General features: G+C 36.6%; 2 protein-coding genes and 1 long non-coding RNA gene across 6 annotated transcripts; all 3 read right to left on the reverse strand.

The window, feature by feature from the left end:
* Positions 1 to 1,205: 1,205 nt before the first annotated feature.
* On the reverse strand, positions 1,206 to 7,712 carry LOC111638928 (actin-2-like). 4 transcript variants are annotated; one of them, XM_023384707.1, is made up of 16 exons: positions 7,327 to 7,712; positions 6,223 to 6,631; positions 4,413 to 4,921; positions 4,294 to 4,338; positions 4,067 to 4,207; positions 3,894 to 3,986; positions 3,687 to 3,824; positions 3,561 to 3,621; positions 2,910 to 2,961; positions 2,752 to 2,848; positions 2,598 to 2,678; positions 2,300 to 2,492; positions 2,133 to 2,226; positions 1,889 to 2,053; positions 1,570 to 1,816; positions 1,206 to 1,496 (listed from the first exon to the last, which is right to left on the reverse strand). In XM_023384707.1, exons 2-16 carry the CDS (start codon positions 6,584 to 6,586, stop codon positions 1,353 to 1,355), a joined length of 2,424 nt encoding a protein of 807 aa, XP_023240475.1. In that variant the 5' UTR covers positions 6,587 to 6,631; positions 7,327 to 7,712; the 3' UTR covers positions 1,206 to 1,352. The 4 variants fall into 4 exon arrangements, with proteins under 4 accessions (XP_023240475.1, XP_023240477.1, XP_023240478.1 ...); XM_023384709.1 differs by lacking the exons at positions 6,223 to 6,631; positions 7,327 to 7,712 and adding exons at positions 5,233 to 5,287; positions 5,390 to 5,524; XM_023384710.1 differs by lacking the exons at positions 6,223 to 6,631; positions 7,327 to 7,712 and adding exons at positions 5,222 to 5,287; positions 5,390 to 5,524.
* A 3,086-nt stretch (positions 7,713 to 10,798) lies between these two features.
* LOC111638933 lies at positions 10,799 to 11,500 on the reverse strand. The gene is made up of 2 exons (XM_023384717.1): positions 11,483 to 11,500; positions 10,799 to 11,200 (listed from the first exon to the last, which is right to left on the reverse strand). Exon 2 carries the CDS (start codon positions 11,153 to 11,155, stop codon positions 10,799 to 10,801), a length of 357 nt encoding a protein of 118 aa, XP_023240485.1. The 5' UTR covers positions 11,156 to 11,200; positions 11,483 to 11,500.
* A 562-nt stretch (positions 11,501 to 12,062) lies between these two features.
* LOC111638932 lies at positions 12,063 to 21,527 on the reverse strand. The gene is made up of 5 exons (XR_002758985.1): positions 21,309 to 21,527; positions 21,084 to 21,178; positions 19,888 to 20,765; positions 15,514 to 15,582; positions 12,063 to 12,564 (listed from the first exon to the last, which is right to left on the reverse strand). It is a non-coding gene; the product is annotated as an uncharacterized LOC111638932 (long non-coding RNA).
* Positions 21,528 to 21,817: the final 290 nt, after the last annotated feature.

Here is a 21,817-nt window from a genome sequence, read left to right on the forward strand (position 1 = left end):
TTTTCGTTCCTGAACCTGCACAATACAAATGGGGGATGATATAAAAAAAAGATTTAATCAAAAGATGTATTTGTTGTATTGGCATAACTTATTATGACGTCAAGAAAACCGACTTTTTTTTTATTGTAAATGTTTTTATTTTTTTGGTAAGATGTTAATTCGATTTAGGTATATAAGTTATATATATATATATTTTTTTTTTGTTACCATTTGTAATTTTTATTTAAAGATAAACTATTACAGCACTAGTCTGGCTCCGCCAGATTCAAATGTTGAGTTGTAAAATATATTGTGTCCGAGTGAAATCCAGTTTTAAGTTTGGTATTGTTGGTGCATGTAATAAAAGTCATCTTTTCAAATTACCAAGACAGATTGCTTTATTACCGATGGGTAAGTGTGGATTTTTTTTCTCTCCTAAAACTTATATCTTGTGTTGTCGGTGCTGTAACATTAAAACAGGGTGTTCCCCTCCATCGTCCGTTTTGTGGTTTAGTTTTGGTAAAAGACACGAGTGTAGTACTGTTAACAGTGGAAATAGAAAATGCAACTGAAAAAGTTTATATTAATAAGGAGTATATATGCACTGATCCTAACGTACTGGTTAGGTGAGGATGCATCCGCGATTCTAGTGTCTGGCACTTTCATTCCGGGGACGTTGAGGGTTGTGCTCACATTAAGTTCAGAGAGATGCTGTTGGAACCATGTGGCGGCAGAGGCCTTTACGAACATAAGGGCCTCTGCCGCCACATGAAACTTGGGGCTGAGAAACCAAGTTTCACAGCCTCTGCCTGTGAACCTTGGAATCTCTCAGTCTAAAACTAGGGACATTACTCATTGTCAATCTGTTTCTCACTAACACTACTAAAAGCATTATTTATAAAAATTTTTATTAACAAATAACAAAAATATTATCACCAAAAGTTGTCAAAAAGTACACTTTTTTTATGGAATGAGATAAATATTCTTTGTAAGGGAAAACAAAGACTTAAATTATTCACAACAACTGTTGGCAAAAAGTCACAAAAATGTTTCTTCCGAAATGTTTGACACGATTTCACTCCTGAAGGAATGTTAGTTGAATTATCAAAAACGTCTGCAATAATTGCTAATTTGAAAACTAGCGGAATGGTGCGCGCATGGGAATTTTTTCCTTTCCTTCCTCCGTAAAGTTTACACGTCAAAAAATATTAACATCTATCCTTTGTGTAGATTGGCACGCTGATTTTTAAGTAGCGCATGCCTCTAATGGGTCCTGTTTTTAAGTTATACACAAAATGGCAGTCCAGATTATACCGATTCTTCTGTGCCGAACTGCACTACAAAGTACTCCCTGACTGTAAAATATGCTATTGTTAGAGATGCCACTTCTTTAGACAAGCATTTCCTTGTTGTTTCCACTCCTGTGGTGTAACGCACACTTGATCGAACTCTTTAGAAGCGGCCAACTGACAGGCACCCAAATATGCCATGTGATAGCGATAAGGAGATGCGTGGACCTAGAAGAAAAGGAATAAATACATAAAATTAGCTAATTGAAAGTATAAAATATCCTTACTTTTCTGAACTTACTTTAGGTGTTACAGTTGGAGGGGTAAGCTTATCTACTTCTGCTTGTAATCGTTCAGCAAACCCGTTTAACAGAGAGACACCGCCGCTGACGTAAATACTTCTTGCCATCTCTCTCCTGATATCCATGCTACATTCTTTAATGGCAAAATGAACTAATTTATGTAAGCCTGGGTTATCCAGTCCCCATAAATCGGGTGTGAACAATCCCTCCGGTGCCTGAAATCTCCCGTAATCTAACGTAATTTCCCTGAAGAAAAATCAGTTGAGTAAATTTAACTGCCTTATACTGTAATCTTGTATAAAAAGTTTTAGAACTTACTCCCATGGGGATTCATCGTGGAAGAATTCTTTAACAGACACGCATTTTTCTACGCTTTCGGGGTCGTTGCGGAATCTTTCCATCTCCTCTTCGTAATTCTGCGCTATGTAGCACGATTGTTCCAATATGTATCTCACAATGAACGATTCCACGTCACTTACTAAACTATAATTGCGAAACAATTGCCAAGTTTCAAAGAACAAACAAAAAAAATTTAAATATACAAGTGTATAATGAATTCTACCTTATGTGCTTTTGAGCCAGATTGTGTCTTAAGTGATGAATTATCCTTTGTCCGCCGTACGGTAATCTACTCACTCCACTTTCTACTATGTAACCTGCAAAACGCAACAAATTTTGTCTTATATATATATTAAACAAAGGCATATTAAACTCTACCATAAATCTTACCATCGATTATGGGAAGAATATCCAAACGATCACCGATATCTACCACTATACCAGACGTCGCATTGTATGCGTACAGCGAAGCAATGGCCTGGTGAGTCAGATTGATGGCCTGAACACCAAACTCTTCCAACAATGTCTTAACCACGATGATTTGTGTCTGCAGACTGAAACTGCGTGGAATGCAGAGTTGAACCTAACATAAAAATCGAATTAAACAATGATAAGAACACTTTATAGCGTTAAAAACGTGTACACAAGTACAGGTATATCTGGCTTTAAATGGAATAAAGTTTCTTACCTTGAATTGCGAAGGATTTACATTTAATTCCTGAAATACTTTAGTTAGTAAGTTTGGAAACCTTTCGACGTCGAACGTGTACTGTAACACAAGAGGAAATTAAGATAATGGCGTGAACGAAAGGAATTATCTCTCCCTCTAACACTATACTAACCTTTGTAATTTTTGCAGAAGGAAGAACAGGAAACGATAACGTAGCTTTCTGCCTAATGTCTGGTAAGAGGCATTCCATACCAAACGTCTCTTTTCCACTACAAAAACAGTAGATTAATCCAATTGTATCATATAATGTGACCACTTAAAGGTACTTACCTTATCTTGTCTACGGAGCAAACAGTAGGGAAGAACACTTGCGGTAGGGTGGCTGAAAATACAAAGTTACAAGTAAATTTATGCAAATGTAGCGAATATGAAAAATCGTTATGCGCCTTTTTTGAAGGAAATTGACGCATCTATTCAATATTTTAAAATAATTCGTAAAAAAAAGAGGTCGAAAGGAAGTTACGCTTGAATTATGAAATAAATTCCAACAGAGAAAAAAAAATTTAAGATAAAATTTTTAGTGCGGGTTGATGTAAATCTTCCAGAAGCAATTTAAAAAAAAAAAATAGAATTAAATCATTAATTGTACTCCCTACTGCAAAATTAGCAATTTCCTCATTACTATTAGAAGTGTGCGCTCGTAGTATATAAATACAGAAAAATTTTACAATATAGAATATGAAAAAATATATAAACCGGGTCATACATTGTCTGCTAAGTAGGCCTTTTACAATGCATGCGCTAGCGTTATCAATAAGTTGTCTGTTGACAAAGAATGGAGGCCAATTACACATTGTCGTGTCATACGGACATTTGTCTTGTTAACTTTGAGCTAAGACAAACTAATAAAGCAGTATGACAAACAATGTTGACAACTAAAAAGGAAAAAAAGGCACACTTTAAAAAGATAAATCTACTTACGTTGATCCATCAAGATGCCTGCGCGTATCGAACAACTACCCAAATCTATGATGATCACGTCCTAAAAATAGAAATATTAAGATAATGTCGAACCACACACACTGTTTAATAATAGCAGCTACGCACCCTGTGATTTTTAAGAGGAAACTGTACGGGATGAACGTAACTTAGAGCTACGTCTTCCGCACACTGAGAGAGCAAGGCCCTCTTCCACTCTTCCATATCTTCTCTGTTGCCACACTTCACAACAATGTAATGCCCTTTCTGCAAAAATTATCCAATGTTATTCGTATGCCAAGAATAATTAAACTAATTCTCGTCGAATATAAAAACCTTGTCGTCGATTCCCAGCATGTTGTTTTCTAGACTATCCACAGAACCACCCATCAGGCTCAGTTTGGTCGTCGCTTTGTCGCACTGACTGTTCTGATTAAACGAGTAATCGAATTAATTGCACATTTAGAGAATTTCAAAAGAAATTGCTGTGAATTTCGGGATAGAGATACCTCAAAACAATACAGATATCCATCCTTGGCTTGAAAATACCTTCTCTTCCAGGGGTTCCAGTAAGTGGCTTTCTTCCGCCCCGAAGGTAACTTTTCCAGATAGCCTTCAATATTTATATAAATGGCACTTTTGTTAGGAAGCTGCACAAAAAATAATGTAATTAGCAACAAACTATACACAAATTTAACAATTATACTCGTATGTTTCAATAACAAAGCTTACTTACCACTTGAACATATTCCAAACGATAGAGTTTGTTAAGGAGATTTGTCTGCAAGTGTTGAAAGACAAATTTTACAGCCGTCATCCACATCCCAAAGCCAAATTTGAATTGAAACTACTTACCGGATCCCAAGACGAAGTCAGATTCTTCGTTCTCCTCACGTCCGGCTCCTCCTCCTCCTCTTCTTCTTCCGTCGCATTCGCCTGCCTAGTATCCACCTGAACACTTTGTACTTCTTCCACCTGTTGAACTTTACACTGCATATCCTTAACAACTTTCAGATTGGTGCCATTCATGATGTTGAGATCCGCGTGGGTCTCGCGAATTAAATAGTTTTCCTGAGCAAACTTGGTCCGTTCGTCACTCGAAAGAGTTCCCGTCACATCCGGAGACTGCGGATGACCGGAATCTGCCATCACGCGGAATGACAGCCTGTCGGAACAAGTGGGAGACTGGCTGACGGAATCCGGAAGTAGGGAACCTTTGGCACTGTCTGTATCCCCCAGACTCAGCTTATCACATTCGTCGTCCTCTAAATCGCACTCCTCTGCAGCACTGCTGCGTTGATCATCCGTGACACCCGAATCACACTCTGTCTGGCTGATTTTTGTACTTTCATCGTCGATACCATCTACAGAAGAAAAATGCTAACGTAATCTACACGAAGTGACACCCTTCATTTAACGTATTTTTACGTAACCGTCGAAATAGCGTCACGCTCGAACACACTATTACTGAGGTATTTTAAGCAAAAGGCACACCCCTCTCATCGCCACCAGCATAAAGATTTTTTTAAAAAATACTTCTCTTAATGATTAAGAGAAGAAAAAAAAGGTTTTTAAAATGCAAAATAATCGAACGAACTCCCCAAAAAGCGTAAAAAACCAATTAAAAACTTCAGCATATTCGAAAATTTATGCAAATTCTTCACCTGATAGTTACCTAACTGCGTCACGTGACCTTTAGAGGATCTTCACTCCGTCCAACATCTCCTTCTCTAACAGTTGCGTAAAACGCATTTCAAAACACAAAAACCCATTTTTAATTGAAAATGTGGGGATGTCACGTGCAGACAATGTAGAAGGAGAGGGTAACCTACCGTTTCTGTGCGTGCCAACGCACAAAATATCCTCTAACCACACGAGAGAATCGAAACTTTCCGAAACCACCGCAAGTGTGTGCAACGCTTCGTTCATCCTCTACACGAAGCATCCAGTTCGATACGACAATCCTCCCGCACTGCGGCGCCTCCCCTTTTTTTCTCTTCCGACCTCCCGCACTCCCCTCCGGCGATAATAGCCTCGGCCCGAAAAATTCCCGTTACCCGGAAATTTTCGAACATTCCGGGAATTTTCCCTCTTCCCCGGAAATTTCGTCGAAGGTCAGTTTAAAGTGGAAATTGAGCATTTTCTAACGTCACGAAACTATTGTTGGACCGTATTAAAAAAAAATGCAAAAAATTCCCCCACGAGGATAATTTTTAGGGAAAATTCCCTAGAGATTCGCGATACTAACACTTTTTTTTTTATTTCTAAATATCAAGGACGTAAACGTGATTTACATAACAAGTCTTGCAAAATTCACAAAACCTCGTTAAAATAATTAAAAAGCTGACCCTTTTTATAATTACTAGACAATCCTTTTATGTTATTAACATTAATTTTCCCCCCTCGACGTCCTAAATTTAAAATTGAATAGGTAAGATGTCGCGCGTCAATAGGAGCAAGCGACAGGCGCGTGGCGCGTCGATACTTGTCGCGCCAAGTAAAAGTTCCAGTTTCGCCCGCTAATAATGCGCTAATGGAATTAATTAACTCTCAATACTAATTCACATTCTCATGCCAACGAAAATAATTGTTTCTCCACGTAAACAGATACACGCCGAGGATATCGCAACAAGCGACGCGCCAAGGTATACAAATAGTTTCTCACCCTTCACGTGACTTCCCGAAGGACTCTGCATCTCTTGAATGTCCTCGAACTCCTCGTCCTCCTCGGGAATGACCTCGAGTTCCTTCTCGTCTTGATAATAGATGTAACGGCGGGGGTCTGACGCGTACGAAGACGTATTGTCGACGTAATCCTCGCTCCTGTGCACCTGATAATCTTCCTCCTCGGAATTATAATCGGGTGACGGTATATCCGGTTCCCCGTAATCCGCTTTGTGCACCACAAAATCGCAGTCTTCCAGCTTTCCGTTCATTTGGTACTTTGCATCCTCGTGCCCCTCCTCATACTCTTTCTCTTCTGTAGTCCTCTTCTGGAAGGCACCTTCAGGATTTTCGGTCGAATCCATCACGTGACCGTCGATCGACCTCAGTTCTTTAGCCTTAATGGCTTGCTGGAATGAAAGAAGGCCTCTCTGAATATTAATACATACCCGGATAATCGAAGCGAACCGTAACCTTTCCCTATTCTAACGTGCGTGCGTGAGACCATTTACTACTACCCCTATTTATAGAAACGAGCAGACGGCATTAAAAACCGAAAACTTTCTACCATTAACAAACACCCGAACTGGGTTACAATCCCCATTGAAACAAGTCACACCGGTAAAGTTTAGATGTTAGAATTTCGACACGTATGACGTTGTATCGGAGAATTCGAGTACAATAGTACTTACATTCTTCGACGCTAAATCGAGTTAACTAACCCCCATGCCAGCGTGTTTCCTCGACGTGGAACAGCCAACTGATGCAATACGTGATTTTCCAGGTGACTTGATCCAAATTTCGAGTGAATGACACTCGTATACAATTAAATTCGTGTTTACGGGTTCCATCGGAACGTCAAGAATTTCAAGGTCAAAGCTGCGCGTGCATAATACACGTCACCATCGTTCTCCCATCCCCCTTAAGACGAGGTAAAATCGAGATACGAGGGAGCAACAGCTTCGTACAGGTTACGTTATCAATTAAAATTCTAGAGCGATTCCAGAGCCGCTCTGTTATTTCTTTTTTTCTATAATTCGCCGGGTGAAAACCCCCGTTTCCCACCAAAAAAAAGCATTGTTGTCGTAACAGTAATTGCACTTACCACGTCTGCAGCAGCTTTATACCAGTCCGACTCGATAGGAGTGATGGTGTCACGCTCACTTTGGCGCTAGTCACGTGGTTTCCGGTGTGAATGGGGAACAAAAAAAAACCAAAAACCGGTCCTGCAACTCCCTACTCGGCGTTCGTAGCATACGAGGTGGTAGTGAATGGCGAATTCTACTACTATAGTCTCGTCACGAAGCATTCCGCCATGGCTTTTTTTCTTATTGGCGGTTTTTAAAATTGCGCGTTTCCTATTGGGTCATATATTTTAAAATCGATTTAGCATTTCCGGCCAATCGATATATCGTTTATAGTACCGACAGGTGGCGCAATGCTTTATAAATAAAAAGTTTCTATTTACGTCCTCAACTCACGCGATTGGTTTAATAATATTTAAAAATAAAATTTGTTATAAATATTTAAATTCGTTCCAATAGGTATTTTAAATTATTGTATCTGAAATTCAAAAATAAATAAAATAATCTTAAAATTCTCCTTTTTTGTTCCCGAATTAGTAATTATTATTTCACGCGTTGGGTGGCGCTCTTTAAATCAATATATTTTAAAATTGTATTTACTTTTTTACGTAAGGAAATTTTAGTCTCGTCTGTCGTAAAATGCATATTAAAAATATTTTTTTAAATTTATGAAGATAATTCCTCAGATGCTAAATTAAACTTTAACGTAAAACATTACTCATTTTTAGTTTCGGCAATTAAAATGGCAGATTTTTTTAAGAATTGGTTTTTTAAACGTTGGAGGGCGCTTTCATTAAAATTGATTTATATTTAAATATTCAATTTTTTAAAGTAACCCTAATTATTTCCATTGATTAAAAATTAAATTTAAAAAAAAAAATAATTCGGNCAATGTCTCGCGTGAAGTCTAAAAAAGAAAGAAAAAACAACTTCCGGACCATCGACCAAGGAGAACAAAGCTCTCTCGTGTTAGGAAATAGAACAAGGGGTAGTAGAAATGGACTCAATTTAAGCTACTACCCGATGATATAACGTGATTAGTGGAAACTTACGAGTTCAACTGACCGAGTCACCTACACTTAATGTAATAACGATGGCCATCTGAGGCCTTTAGGGATGATTTAGGGTCGTTGCAGCACTACCTATAACCGGAAATCTCGTGTCTTTCTTACACAGGAAGCAGAAGAAAATCGCTTACTCACTAGATATTACCACCAGTTCGGGGGTATTATAAAATATTAACGAATTTTTGACCTATTACCAAACACGACAATGTAGTAGTGACTTGTGTAAACCAAAATTTCATTTGTTTTGTGGCTGGAATGAAAAATGATATTGCGAGAAGTATTCTAGAGATAATATCGAAGCCTATATAATAACCTTTAACACAGGATCCAAACTCGAAGTGGCATTATCATATCTCGAAGCTTTCAGGCAGAAACGAATCTACAACTTAAAACCATTATCGTGTTTAGTTACCCTGAAGCACACACGCAAGAAGCACTCCAATAGTAACTGAAGAAGAGACCATACTCTCATTCAAAGTTTTCTGCAACCATAAAATTTAACAACGAAGTGTCTAGCATTAGAACACGCAGTTTAAAGTGGCACATCTGTATTTGATGAAGTTCTACTTATCGATGGATAATCGATAATAATTTATCGAGCCACCCCTAGAAATAAGCGCCGTTTACTTTATAAAGTGGCACAAAGATCTATCGACAGATTAGAAACTTCTCAAACTAAATGGCGATGATCACGCCGGATCATCGGCACCACAGATGATTTTTTTTTTTCAACGTGAGAGATGGCGCAAGATGAACTCGTTTTACTCATTTATCGTGAGAAATTCGCTGCGAAAACACGCTTACCGGCAGAAAAAATGTCTACGATTAACTTACGTCACCGGTGTTTATCGCTATAGTAACTAGCATATCCGTCGGTAGTGTCGTTTGGAAATCGTAAATAATATACGCAAAGGTGGGGGGGTCGACTCACCACCGATGTTTTCTCGTGTCAATCTTCATTTGTATCCAATAAAAATTAATTTATTTCGAGATAAAAATCGATACGCTTTCGAGAATTTCTACCAGATTTTATTTTATTCTTCGTATACAAGGAATAAAAAAAAATTCTTTTGCTGTGTAAATAGGTCATTAGTCTAGGATAAACGGACGCACAGGTGCAAATTTAAGAAAATAGAGGAAGAAGAATCGCAGATTTTTAAATTAGAATAAATACAAAAGACAGCTTTTGTAATGTCGAGAAACCCGGGTCATCTTTCGCATTTTTTAAGCAACGAAATCATTAAAAATGGCGTTATTATTTCTTTCGCAAATACGAATGCGCCAGATTTTCAACGAGATAAAAGCTTTTCCTCATCTAAAAACAGAAATCCTTTTTTTTTTTAACTTTTTACAGATAAATATCAACGTTTTAAGACATCCTAATGATGTAATTATTAGAAAAACGTAACAAAAGGCAAGTATTCTTTTATGCTTTCTTGTNTCTTTAACGGTTTTCAGATTTGAATTTTAACCGTTATGTGCAGTGGGGAACAAAAAAAAACCAAAAACTGGTCCTGCAACTCCCTACTCGGCGTTCGTAGCATACGAGGTGGTAGTGAATGGCGAATTCTACTACTATAGTCTCGTCACGAAGCATTCCGCCATGGCTTTTTTTCTTATTGGCGGTTTTTAAAATTGCGCGTTTCCTATTGGGTCATATATTTTAAAATCGATTTAGCATTTCCGGCCAATCGATATATCGTTTATAGTACCGACAGGTGGCGCAATGCTTTATAAATAAAAAGTTTCTATTTACGTCCTCAACTCACGCGATTGGTTTAATAATATTTAAAAATAAAATTTGTTATAAATATTTAAATTCGTTCCAATAGGTATTTTAAATTATTGTATCTGAAATTCAAAAATAAATAAAATAATCTTAAAATTCTCCTTTTTTGTTCCCGAATTAGTAATTATTATTTCACGCGTTGGGTGGCGCTCTTTAAATCAATATATTTTAAAATTGTATTTACTTTTTTACGTAAGGAAATTTTAGTCTCGTCTGTCGTAAAATGCATATTAAAAATATTTTTTTAAATTTATGAAGATAATTCCTCAGATGCTAAATTAAACTTTAACGTAAAACATTACTCATTTTTAGTTTCGGCAATTAAAATGGCAGATTTTTTTAAGAATTGGTTTTTTAAACGTTGGAGGGCGCTTTCATTAAAATTGATTTATATTTAAATATTTATTTTTTATGGGAGATAATACTTTCGTTGGTTAAAAAGGTGTAAATTAAATTGAGAAAATAAACAGGAAACGCCTTCTCACCTGCGTGAAACATCTCATGTTGCGGGTACAGAGACGAGCCAACCTAATCTGCGAAGTGCACAGGGCCGCAAAAATGCGTTTATGGTCGACACATTCCGTGTCCTGGTACATCTGCAACTCTATGCTGAGTTGGTCGAAGCGGTGTTGCTCCTCAGCCATGGAGTTCTGCAGAGCAGTCACCAAATCCCTCGAACTCCTCGTCCTCCTCGGGAATGACCTCGAGTTCCTTCTCGTCTTGATAATAGATGTAACGGCGAGGGTCTGACGCGTACGAAGACGTATTGTCGACGTAATCCTCGCTCCTGTGCACCTGATAATCTTCCTCCTCGGAATTATAATCGGGTGACGGTATATCCGGTTCCCCGTAATCCGCTTTGTGCACCACAAAATCGCAGTCTTCCAGCTTTCCGTTCATTTGGTACTTTGCATCCTCGTGCCCCTCCTCATACTCTTTCTCTTCTGTAGTCCTCTTCTGGAAGGCACCTTCAGGATTTTCGGTCGAATCCATCACGTGACCGTCGATCGACCTCAGTTCTTTAGCCTTAATGGCTTGCTGGAATGAAAGAAGGCCTCTCTGAATATTAATACATACCCGGATAATCGAAGCGAACCGTAACCTTTCCCTATTCTAACGTGCGTGCGTGAGACCATTTACTACTACCCCTATTTATAGAAACGAGCAGACGGCATTAAAAACCGAAAACTTTCTACCATTAACAAACACCCGAACTGGGTTACAATCCCCATTGAAACAAGTCACACCGGTAAAGTTTAGATGTTAGAATTTCGACACGTATGACGTTGTATCGGAGAATTCGAGTACAATAGTACTTACATTCTTCGACGCTAAATCGAGTTAACTAACCCCCATGCCAGCGTGTTTCCTCGACGTGGAACAGCCAACTGATGCAATACGTGATTTTCCAGGTGACTTGATCCAAATTTCGAGTGAATGACACTCGTATACAATTAAATTCGTGTTTACGGGTTCCATCGGAACGTCAAGAATTTCAAGGTCAAAGCTGCGCGTGCATAATACACGTCACCATCGTTCTCCCATCCCCCTTAAGACGAGGTAAAATCGAGATACGAGGGAGCAACAGCTTCGTACAGGTTACGTTATCAATTAAAATTCTAGAGCGATTCCAGAGCCGCTCTGTTATTTCTTTTTTTCTATAATTCGCCGGGTGAAAACCCCCGTTTCCCACCAAAAAAAAGCATTGTTGTCGTAACAGTAATTGCACTTACCACGTCTGCAGCAGCTTTATACCAGTCCGACTCGATAGGAGTGATGGTGTCACGCTCACTTTGGCGCTAGTCACGTGGTTTCCGGTGTGAATGGGGAACAAAAAAAAACCAAAAACCGGTCCTGCAACTCNACAAAAGACAGCTTTTGTAATGTCGAGAAACCCGGGTCATCTTTCGCATTTTTTAAGCAACGAAATCATTAAAAATGGCGTTATTATTTCTTTCGCAAATACGAATGCGCCAGATTTTCAACGAGATAAAAGCTTTTCCTCATCTAAAAACAGAAATCCTTTTTTTTTTAACTTTTTACAGATAAATATCAACGTTTTAAGACATCCTAATGATGTAATTATTAGAAAAACGTAACAAAAGGCAAGTATTCTTTTATGCTTTCTTGTGTTTTCTATACCTGCTCGCGTGTTTCATAATAAGGTTCCTACTGTTTGAAATCGAAAAAGGATGTAGATAATACGATAAGTTATCGCCGAGTCGGAGAGGAATTCCTATCCTTAATTACTATACAATGTCAACAGGTACCTCATATATGACGTCACAAGGTTAAAAGTGGCTTACCCTCGTGCTTAAGGTGGAAACAGTTTCTTCGAATTTCTCATCGTCCTGCCACATTAATTCCTGAACTGCTTCTTCGTCCAGTCGACCTCTCGCCATCTGCAACAAAATAAACTCGTGACACTACTTCCGCTCGGAAAAAAAACACTAAACTTTGTTACTTTCCGTCATCACACTAAGCGATTTGTGGCATTTTATTGAGTGTATCGGATAACGCTGGCGGTTTACGGTTTCGGCCCTTTGTACCCCACATCTCTGTACTGTTTACACTTTCGGGGTGCTTAAATTTTTTTTTTAAATACTTAATTAGCAAAATTATAAGATGTCCCACGCCGTATTTAAAATTATTTTCAAGGTCGTACGAAACGTGTCGAGTCAGTTACGCGATACAGGTTACGCGACCTAAATACGAGTCTCGAGTACTTCCTACATACAAGACAACCAGTCGAAGAAGAACCACAATTAAGAAAAAAGTCGACAATAAACTCTTTCTTCGAGACGTCACAGATGGGAAACTGCACAGTAACTCCATTGTTGCGTTTAGTAACACTCGAGCCGCCACAATACCAAACTATTATTATAATCGATTTTGAAGTGTAACAAAAATGGCTGCCATTTAAAAATAGAACAAACTAAATTTAATTTTTTTTTTTTTTTAAACAAATTGTTTCATTCTTCTTTTAATATTGTGACATCACAATCGAAGGTAGACAGATACAGTTATCAGTTGCGTACACTTTAATGTTGTGTTTATATCGGGTTGTAAACCGGCAAAAAGTACACAAGATAAATTTTATGGCAGTTCAAACAACACTCCAATGTCTCGCGTGAAGTCCAAAAAAGAAAGAAAAAACAACTTCCGGACCATCGACCAAGGAGAACAAAGCTCTCTCGTGTTAGGAAATAGAACAAGGGGTAGTAGAAATGGACTCAATTTAAGCTACTACCCGATGATATAACGTGATTAGTGGAAACTTACGAGTTCAACTGACCGAGTCACCTACACTTAATGTAATAACGATGGCCATCTGAGGCCTTTAGGGATGATTTAGGGTCGTTGCAGCACTACCTATAACCGGAAATCTCGTGTCTTTCTTACACAGGAAGCAGAAGAAAATCGCTTACTCACTAGATATTACCACCAGTTCGGGGGTATTATAAAATATTAACGAATTTTTGACCTATTACCAAACACGACAATGTAGTAGTGACTTGTGTAAACCAAAATTTCATTTGTTTTGTGGCTGGAATGAAAAATGATATTGCGAGAAGTATTCTAGAGATAATATCGAAGCCTATATAATAACCTTTAACACAGGATCCAAACTCGAAGTGGCATTATCATATCTCGAAGCTTTCAGGCAGAAACGAATCTACAACTTAAAACCATTATCGTGTTTAGTTACCCTGAAGCACACACGCAAGAAGCACTCCAATAGTAACTGAAGAAGAGACCATACTCTCATTCAAAGTTTTCTGCAACCATAAAATTTAACAACGAAGTGTCTAGCATTAGAACACGCAGTTTAAAGTGGCACATCTGTATTTGATGAAGTTCTACTTATCGATGGATAATCGATAATAATTTATCGAGCCACCCCTAGAAATAAGCGCCGTTTACTTTATAAAGTGGCACAAAGATCTATCGACAGATTAGAAACTTCTCAAACTAAACGGCGATGATCACGCCGGATCATCGGCACCACAGATGATTTTTTTTTTTCAACGTGAGAGATGGCGCAAGATGAACTCGTTTTACTCATTTATCGTGAGAAATTCGCTGCGAAAACACGCTTACCGGCAGAAAAAATGTCTACGATTAACTTACGTCACCGGTGTTTATCGCTATAGTAACTAGCATATCCGTCGGTAGTGTCGTTTGGAAATCGTAAATAATATACGCAAAGGTGGGGGGGTCGACTCACCACCGATGTTTTCTCGTGTCAATCTTCATTTGTATCCAGGTAAAACTCGTCTACTTCTCGCGACTAGACGAGAGGACGACGAACAGCTGCCGCTTGTTGCCCCGCTCACTCGTACCATTAAGTCACGTGGTCGGAGGCTCGCGAGGTACAACCAGCGATCTCAGCGCTCTTATCTCCCTATCTATCTTTCCAAGAGCCGATACCCCTTATCTGTAATAAACTTTCTTTACTTTTCATTCGGCTTTCTTGCCGATTTATAAGGTTTGATGATTTGCTGACGCCTGGCAACACTTTCACCCGATTGTGAAGGCGAGTGTCGGTGAGCAACGTGGGTGGTTATACCAACTGATGTAGAAAATAAATAAAAATTTTTCGGCTCGTTAACGCCATTTTGATGCGTTACAGATCTAACAATCCCTAAACATATATAATGTGTGTATCAAAGACGCATACAGAAATATAAAACTAAACACGGAACTATAACAACGAACTTTAACCCGGTTTAGCGCGTGTATAAAGTCATTCGCCGCGCTCGTACATTTAAAAAAAAAAGTCATTTACACCATCTTCCGCCGATAGGTGTCTTTCTAGTAGCGAATCGAATGTTCGAATCTATTCCGCCGCTAGGTGTCTCGAACGTATCGAAGATTCGATTCGAACTTTCGATTTTGCTTTCCCGGCAGCCATCTTGGTTAAATGACCCACTGAAAACGTTTTAAATTCGCCGACAACCGTGAAATTTTCGCAAGTTTAGCGTGACGTAAAGTTATTAACAAACGTTTAGCTGTCCAGGAGGGCTTTCACTCGCCTCGAATTTATTCAAGAAGATCGAATCGAGTGGCATCACGAAGAATTCCAAAATGGCCACCGTTCGAATTCAAATTAAATCGCGAAATTCGGTGAAGCACGCCCCGCGGAATTTCCAAATAATTCTATTTTTTTTTCGAGAGAGAGAGAGAGAAATCACACTTCACGCAGCAGGATCACGATAATTAAATAGTGCAGTCACGGGTCACGGTTGTTACGATTCAATAATTGCACCGGCGACTGACCAATCGACGGAATAATAATAATAATAAGTAAAGAAAGAATTAAATTAAGGAATAAAATTCAAGAAACTTACTTCCATCTCATCATAAGGAGGGAAGAAACCTGAAGAATCCATGATGATCCGAAGATGCGGCGGAGGATGCTGCAAAAAGAAAGGAGACAAAACAAAAGAGTGAATATACTCGTTCAGCTAACAGCAAATAGAGAATGACAAGAACGTTTACTTTCGACTAGAGACGGGTGTGACGACCAGAATTAAGAATATACTACCATCGTCTTCTCCCACCTCCGGGTGGGTAGAGAACACCTGCGCTTTAATAATTGTATCGAGGTCCTTCCACCGCTTCCAACTGATCTAAATGCTTTTTGTTCTCCCCTCTCCTGCCACCTTGTAACGTAACTAGAACTGCCGTCACTATTCGGTGACAGATGTTTCGCAGTTTATACAGGTATTCAAACGTAACCCACGTGTCGACCGTTACACCTATTTGACATTTTATAACGTAGAACCCCACTGACGTTACGCGAAAACTAGAGACAGTAACAGTGTAACTTTGAATTTTTCGAATGATTTTAGTTTATAAACAAGAAAACTTCAATAAAATACAATTTTTTTTTAATTGCCCACTAATAAATTTAATTAATAACTTTCATCATTAAAAGTAGGTCACATGGTCAATAACTTCTAACTTTCCTCTTGACATTTTTTTTACTTTGTATTTTTTTAAAGTGAGAATTTAAATAATAAAATTTGCATTTTTTACATCAGAAAATTCAATAATTAATTGTCTTTTTTTCTAAATTTTTATTCATTTATTCACTTCCAAGTACGAACTTGCTCACTTTCGGGGTGAAGAAAATTAATTCTCGTGCCGTCTTACCTTCTGTTTATCGATAAACCGTACCCCATTTTGGATATTTTCCATTCTAAATTGTAGAAAATTATATTTTTCTATAAAATAATTCTTAAATTTCGTAACTAACACAAGTTTAATGTCTCGTTTTGCAGCTTAGTCATCGACATCGTTACGAAGACACCAAGCTATAAAAGGCATCACCAGTTGTCGTCGAGTGATTAAACCCAATTAACCTGACTATAAAAATGAAATTCTTATCTATTCCCATATTTACTTTCACTCTTTAAAGCGACTCGTGTGCAGGGAAGGGAATCAGTTTACTGTTCGTGTATGTGTCATGCCCAATTGTTCGTTACAATTAAAGTTACCCAACAGTAAAGGTAAACAACACTCATTTTATAATTAAGATTGATACGTTTGCATCTACAACCTATACGGGTGTTCTTACTATACAAATGTATGGGTATACACACAGCTGTTCTGCTGTTACTCATTAAATAATAAATGCAAACAGGGAGGTATCCGTATATCGCGGCTCTGTTGACAATTATGTATAGATGTGCAGTTTTTTTAAATAAATTTATCCATTCGTTTGTCTGCTCGCAAAAGTTTAATTCATTAATAAATTTGATATAACAAATACAATAATTAAGATACGAGAAATTCAAAGCAGCTAACGGTATTGGTCCGTTAATTCTGATTGTTTTTTTTAAAATGACCAATCCGGAGTTAGCTTCTTTAACGGTTTTCAGATTTGAATTTTAACCGTTACGTGCAGACAAACAGGGGGAAGTATTGAAGTCATGCGACAGATTTTTAACCAGATGATCCGAAAACAATTTTAATTTCGAATGCAACAAGTTCGAAAATTTTCCTGGAATTCGAGAACAATGGATGGAATTTATGCAAATTACGTGCAAACAATATTTGAAATGCAAGATTCGTGAACTTGTGCCACTTATTGTTTATCTCGTGCAACCTCAAATAACCTCACACGGTGTGTTCTCTGCCTAATTTCCTCTCAGTATCATGTAACGACCACCCAATATAGTGAACTACCAGTCGACCCCCCTATAACACTGTTGATTTTTCCGTTTTATATGAATTCCATGTTGTACGAGTCACTTAGATTTTACAAATACGTGAGCCGTTCACAGCCCGGAACACGTATTTTTAAAATCTAAGTGACTCGTACAACATGGAATTCATATAAAACGGAAAAATCAACAGTGTTATAGGGGGTCGACTGGTAGGCTACTTTGTTGGCTCTCGATATAGTGAATAATTTGGCCAGTCTTGTGGAAATTCACTATATCGAGGATTGAAAATGAATCCTAGTGACATCTTGTTTACGTGTTACTCCATAATAGATGTGATAATTAAAAACAACCGGATGTTTTTTTTATAGTCATAACATACCAAGACTACGCTTCACGGGTGTAGTTTTTATTTTGGCTAGAATATATTGTAAATATATAAAATTTCGAAAATATATTAAATATGTTTAAAAGGATGCATAGTTTACAACCAAAATTCTCAGGGATAAACTGTAATTCAATACGTGAAAATTGTAGAATACCAGTCGACCCCCCCTATAACACTGTTGATTATTCCGTTTTATATGAATTCCATGTTGTACGAGTCGCTTAGATTTTACAAATACGTGAGCCTTTCACAGCCCGGCACGTGTATTTGTAAAATCTAAGTGATTCCTACAACATGAAATTCATATAAAACGGAATAATCAACGGTGTTATAGGGGGGTCGACTTGTATTGATCTTGCTTAGCTACTTAGCCTTATTATACGCTCGACTACCCTACCTTAAGGCTAAATGGTAGCCTGAATGGACTTAACGGTAATGATGGGATATTTTATATAAAAGAAATTGGCATATTTTATTTTTTGAACATAATACAGGTATGAAAATTAGCACGTATTAACATAAACATGCCATAAATTAAGGTTGCAGTTTATGTTTTTTGGTGTATTTGAGACGGAAACGTGTTGCAATCATCCATAAATGCCACTTATCTTCTTTAGTAAACAAGTGTATATAGTAGACACAGAGAAAAAGTGAACAGAAATGTGTATACAGCGCCCCAAAAAAACTTATCTAACCGCTACAAATCACGCTAGTTTCGATGAATGACTTGTGTTTGCACTTGTTTAAATTATCTCCATTCCATCTAATAAGCATTATAATACATATAAGACACAGTCAATTATCTAAACAAGAGACTATAATCTACAAATTGTATAATCAATTATCGTACAAAAGGCATTTCGTGGTATACAATTGTCTCCTTCGACCATTAAGTCGATATTTTTTCGTCCATTATTAGCTATAATAATAGTCTAAATGCAACCTTGTACCTTTCACAATGGCTTACAACGTTGTAGAACGATGGCACCCGAAGACACTCGGCTCCAAAAATAGCATATAGATTGATGTTTTTACTTAACATTTAAAATTTTTACTCCCTATTAAATCGTTAATTAGTAAGCCCAACAAAATAGGAACCAGCAAAGTGTTAGCTCTACATTTTGTGGTTCCTATGAAAGTACAATGAAGTAGAAACAAATAAAATATGGTTGTTTCTACTTGATAGACTACAGTGGCAGGTTATAGCTTCATGGGACATAGGCGAATTTGGATTAGGGGGCCACATATACAGTGTAGACTTCAGAAGTTTCGGGGAAATATTTTATTTAGTAGGAAACTAGCGCGTTATACTCAAAAAAAGAGCAATTACCTAAGGTGGAGGCCCTAGGCAATTGCTCTTTATGAGTACAACGCGCTAGTGTCCAACTAAAGTTAGTTCCTGTAGTTGTAATTGGACTAAGTCAGTTGTATTTTCGTAAGAACCAATTCCAAAGTCTGTTCCTCCTAGCGAAAATAAACGTAGAAATATATGATGTCATAATCCAGATTAGTTTCTGTTGCAAACAACTTAAGTCACCGTTTTCAGTGGATCTAAATCCGGATCGAGTCGATTCGGATCTATTTTCATGTTCTACACATCTACAGGATAAATATCGAACGTTCGAAAATTGAAATTAGCATTTTTTAACGCATCCTTGCGGTTGTTAATTTAAATAATTTACACTGCCGCCATATTTTTTTTCTTTTCACAATTGCTATTCATATTTAGACCGTAACATTTACTAACTATAAAAACTAAAAATAATATAAAAATATCCTCGTTTTAAGAAGAAAATTTTCTCACTTAAATAAGGAAAAGATATACCTTTTCAAATATAAACACTATAGAGTATTTTCTCACATACTAGACCATAACTTCTAGGCTATGATAAGGTACTTTTAAAGTATGCAACGTTAAAAATTTTTATCAGCTATTACAAAAAACTCACTTATGTAATGTTTAAACGTTCGGAAAACTCAAAAACACACTTATTTTTACGATAAAATGCAATTTCAAGAAATACAGTTACCTTAGCTTTGATTGCGTATGCCTATCGAGTGTACGATTATTAACCTATTCTCTGAGGGATTTCGTTTAAGAAACTTCATAAAAGTCATCAGAAATATTAAAAAAAAAAGAAAAAAAACTCCAAAATCATACCTACATTTTGCGACACACCTCGAATTTCTTATTACAATTACTGATTTGTTTAGAGGTTCATCACTTGGCTTTCGTAATCCACATTGAGCCAACGAACTGGCGTGTTGTTTGTTGGCAAAGTTTTCGTAGATTTAAAAACATGGCTCCACACAAGATACAGCAGCCCAATTTGCAATACCCATTAAAGTGTATTATTCAAGGCAGGACACACCCGAGTTTCTTTGGCACATTTTCGGTATTAGAAAACATAAATATTTACCTGCGATTACGTCATAGTACGTATGGATCCTTTTATGAGGGATGGATCACGTGGAGGGCTATAGACGTAGAGAATTCATGGCTCTTGTGTTTAGAGAACCGAGTTCATTCACCTAAGTAAACTTGCTTGGTTGGCCATAAGAACATTCCTCGCTGCACAGTCTGGTTTTGACCAGATGAAAAAAAAAAAAAAAAATAGATCCAGTCGGAAATACCTCGGTACAACGTTTTTGAAAAAAAAAACTGTTTTGTTTGTAATTAACTGGTTTTTATCTTTCAGTTTTTCTATTTAATACAGTTAAAATCCGGTTAATATTTCATAAAATCCACCATTTATAAACAGTTTGCTCGGTGTAAGCGCTAAAGTAAACATTTTGAAACGTGTCACGTGAGTTGCGATAAAATAATACCATGGTCACGTGATACATTAATGACGTTTTTATGGAGTTATTAATATATAAAAATGTCGTTTTCGACTTCATAACTCTACGAGAAAAGTTTATTTTTTAAAAATTATTTTATATTGTTCACTTTTTATATAAATTCCACAAAGATGAAGTCTAAAAATGGCGGATGTGTGGCGTTGATTAATTAATTTCTCGTCAAGTGTACCATTAGTGCCATCTGGAGACATAAGTTGAAATTATTAATAAATCTTAATTAATTATTTATAAATGTGCACAAAAATTACGAAAAATATATAATAAATTTAAGAGAACGAAATTATAAATTAATTAAATTTTTATAAAATTAATTTAGATAATAAAATATAAAATTTCATTACAATTACATAAAAATCTTTTAAATATATTATATAACGCTGAACGTATAATAATAAAGATTTTGAATATTTTCTATAGGCGTAGTATTATAATAATAAACATAATTTACGATTATATTGAGTTACGAATTAAAAATAAAAAAAAAGTAACTGACACGCACCGTCATTTATTATCCTTGATACATTACGACGCGTTAGATTTGCTAATCAATATGGCGACGAGAACGTGGTAGCTACATGTGTCAGGTTTACATTACTGAACAAATTTAATGTGCTTACTTAATTTATTATTTAAAATATAGCTAATAAATATATTATTTCTTACACTTAAAATAATGTAAGAAAAAAAAAACTTAATTTTAAATATTAAAAATAGCATATTTTACCTTTTAATTTTTTAAGGGTATGAAGTACTGTTGAACTTAACTGTAAGCAATGGCTTAATACAACAAGATATGATGCAAATGAATCAAGGTAGAACATAGATGTGATAAGAATTAAAAAATTCCGGGTGTTTAATTACTTAACACTTTAATTAAAGTATTTTTAAACACTTCTCATTTAATTTACATTTAAAATCAGAAATAAATTAATAAAATCTTTAAATTATCTAAACAACGAGTAATCATCATGTATATGTTGTAATCATTTTTTTTTTAATTTTTATGAATCATAATGACAATGATAAGAGATATCAATGAACAAAATATATTGTTACATTTATACAATAAAAAATATCAGTAGAATGAATCATTTTTTTACAGAAATTCACTAATAAACAAATAATAAAACGTGTTTCGTGTATTTTACGAAGAGTTTATTATTGTCATTTTAATAGGGAATTTCACCTAAAAATTTACTGGCAGATGGTAACATAAAAATGCATTAAAAATAA

Source organism: Centruroides sculpturatus, unplaced genomic scaffold, assembly GCF_000671375.1.
Source record: "Centruroides sculpturatus isolate CEXI.00-Female unplaced genomic scaffold, Cexi_2.0 scaffold1309, whole genome shotgun sequence".
NCBI classification, from domain to species: Eukaryota; Metazoa; Arthropoda; class Arachnida; order Scorpiones; family Buthidae; genus Centruroides; species Centruroides sculpturatus.

Coding starts and splice junctions, on each gene's coding strand:
- LOC111638928 (XM_023384707.1), bottom strand. CDS start 6,586: ATGGATTCGACCGAAAATCCTGAAGGTGCCTTCCAGAAGAGGACTACA. Junction 3,825..3,893: donor TGCTGGGAATCGACGACAAG/GTTTTTATATTC, acceptor TAATTTTTGCAG/AAAGGGCATTACATTGTTGT. Junction 2,493..2,597: donor TAAATCCTTCGCAATTCAAG/GTAAGAAACTTT, acceptor TTTTTATGTTAG/GTTCAACTCTGCATTCCACG.
- LOC111638933 (XM_023384717.1), bottom strand. CDS start 11,155: ATGGATTCGACCGAAAATCCTGAAGGTGCCTTCCAGAAGAGGACTACA.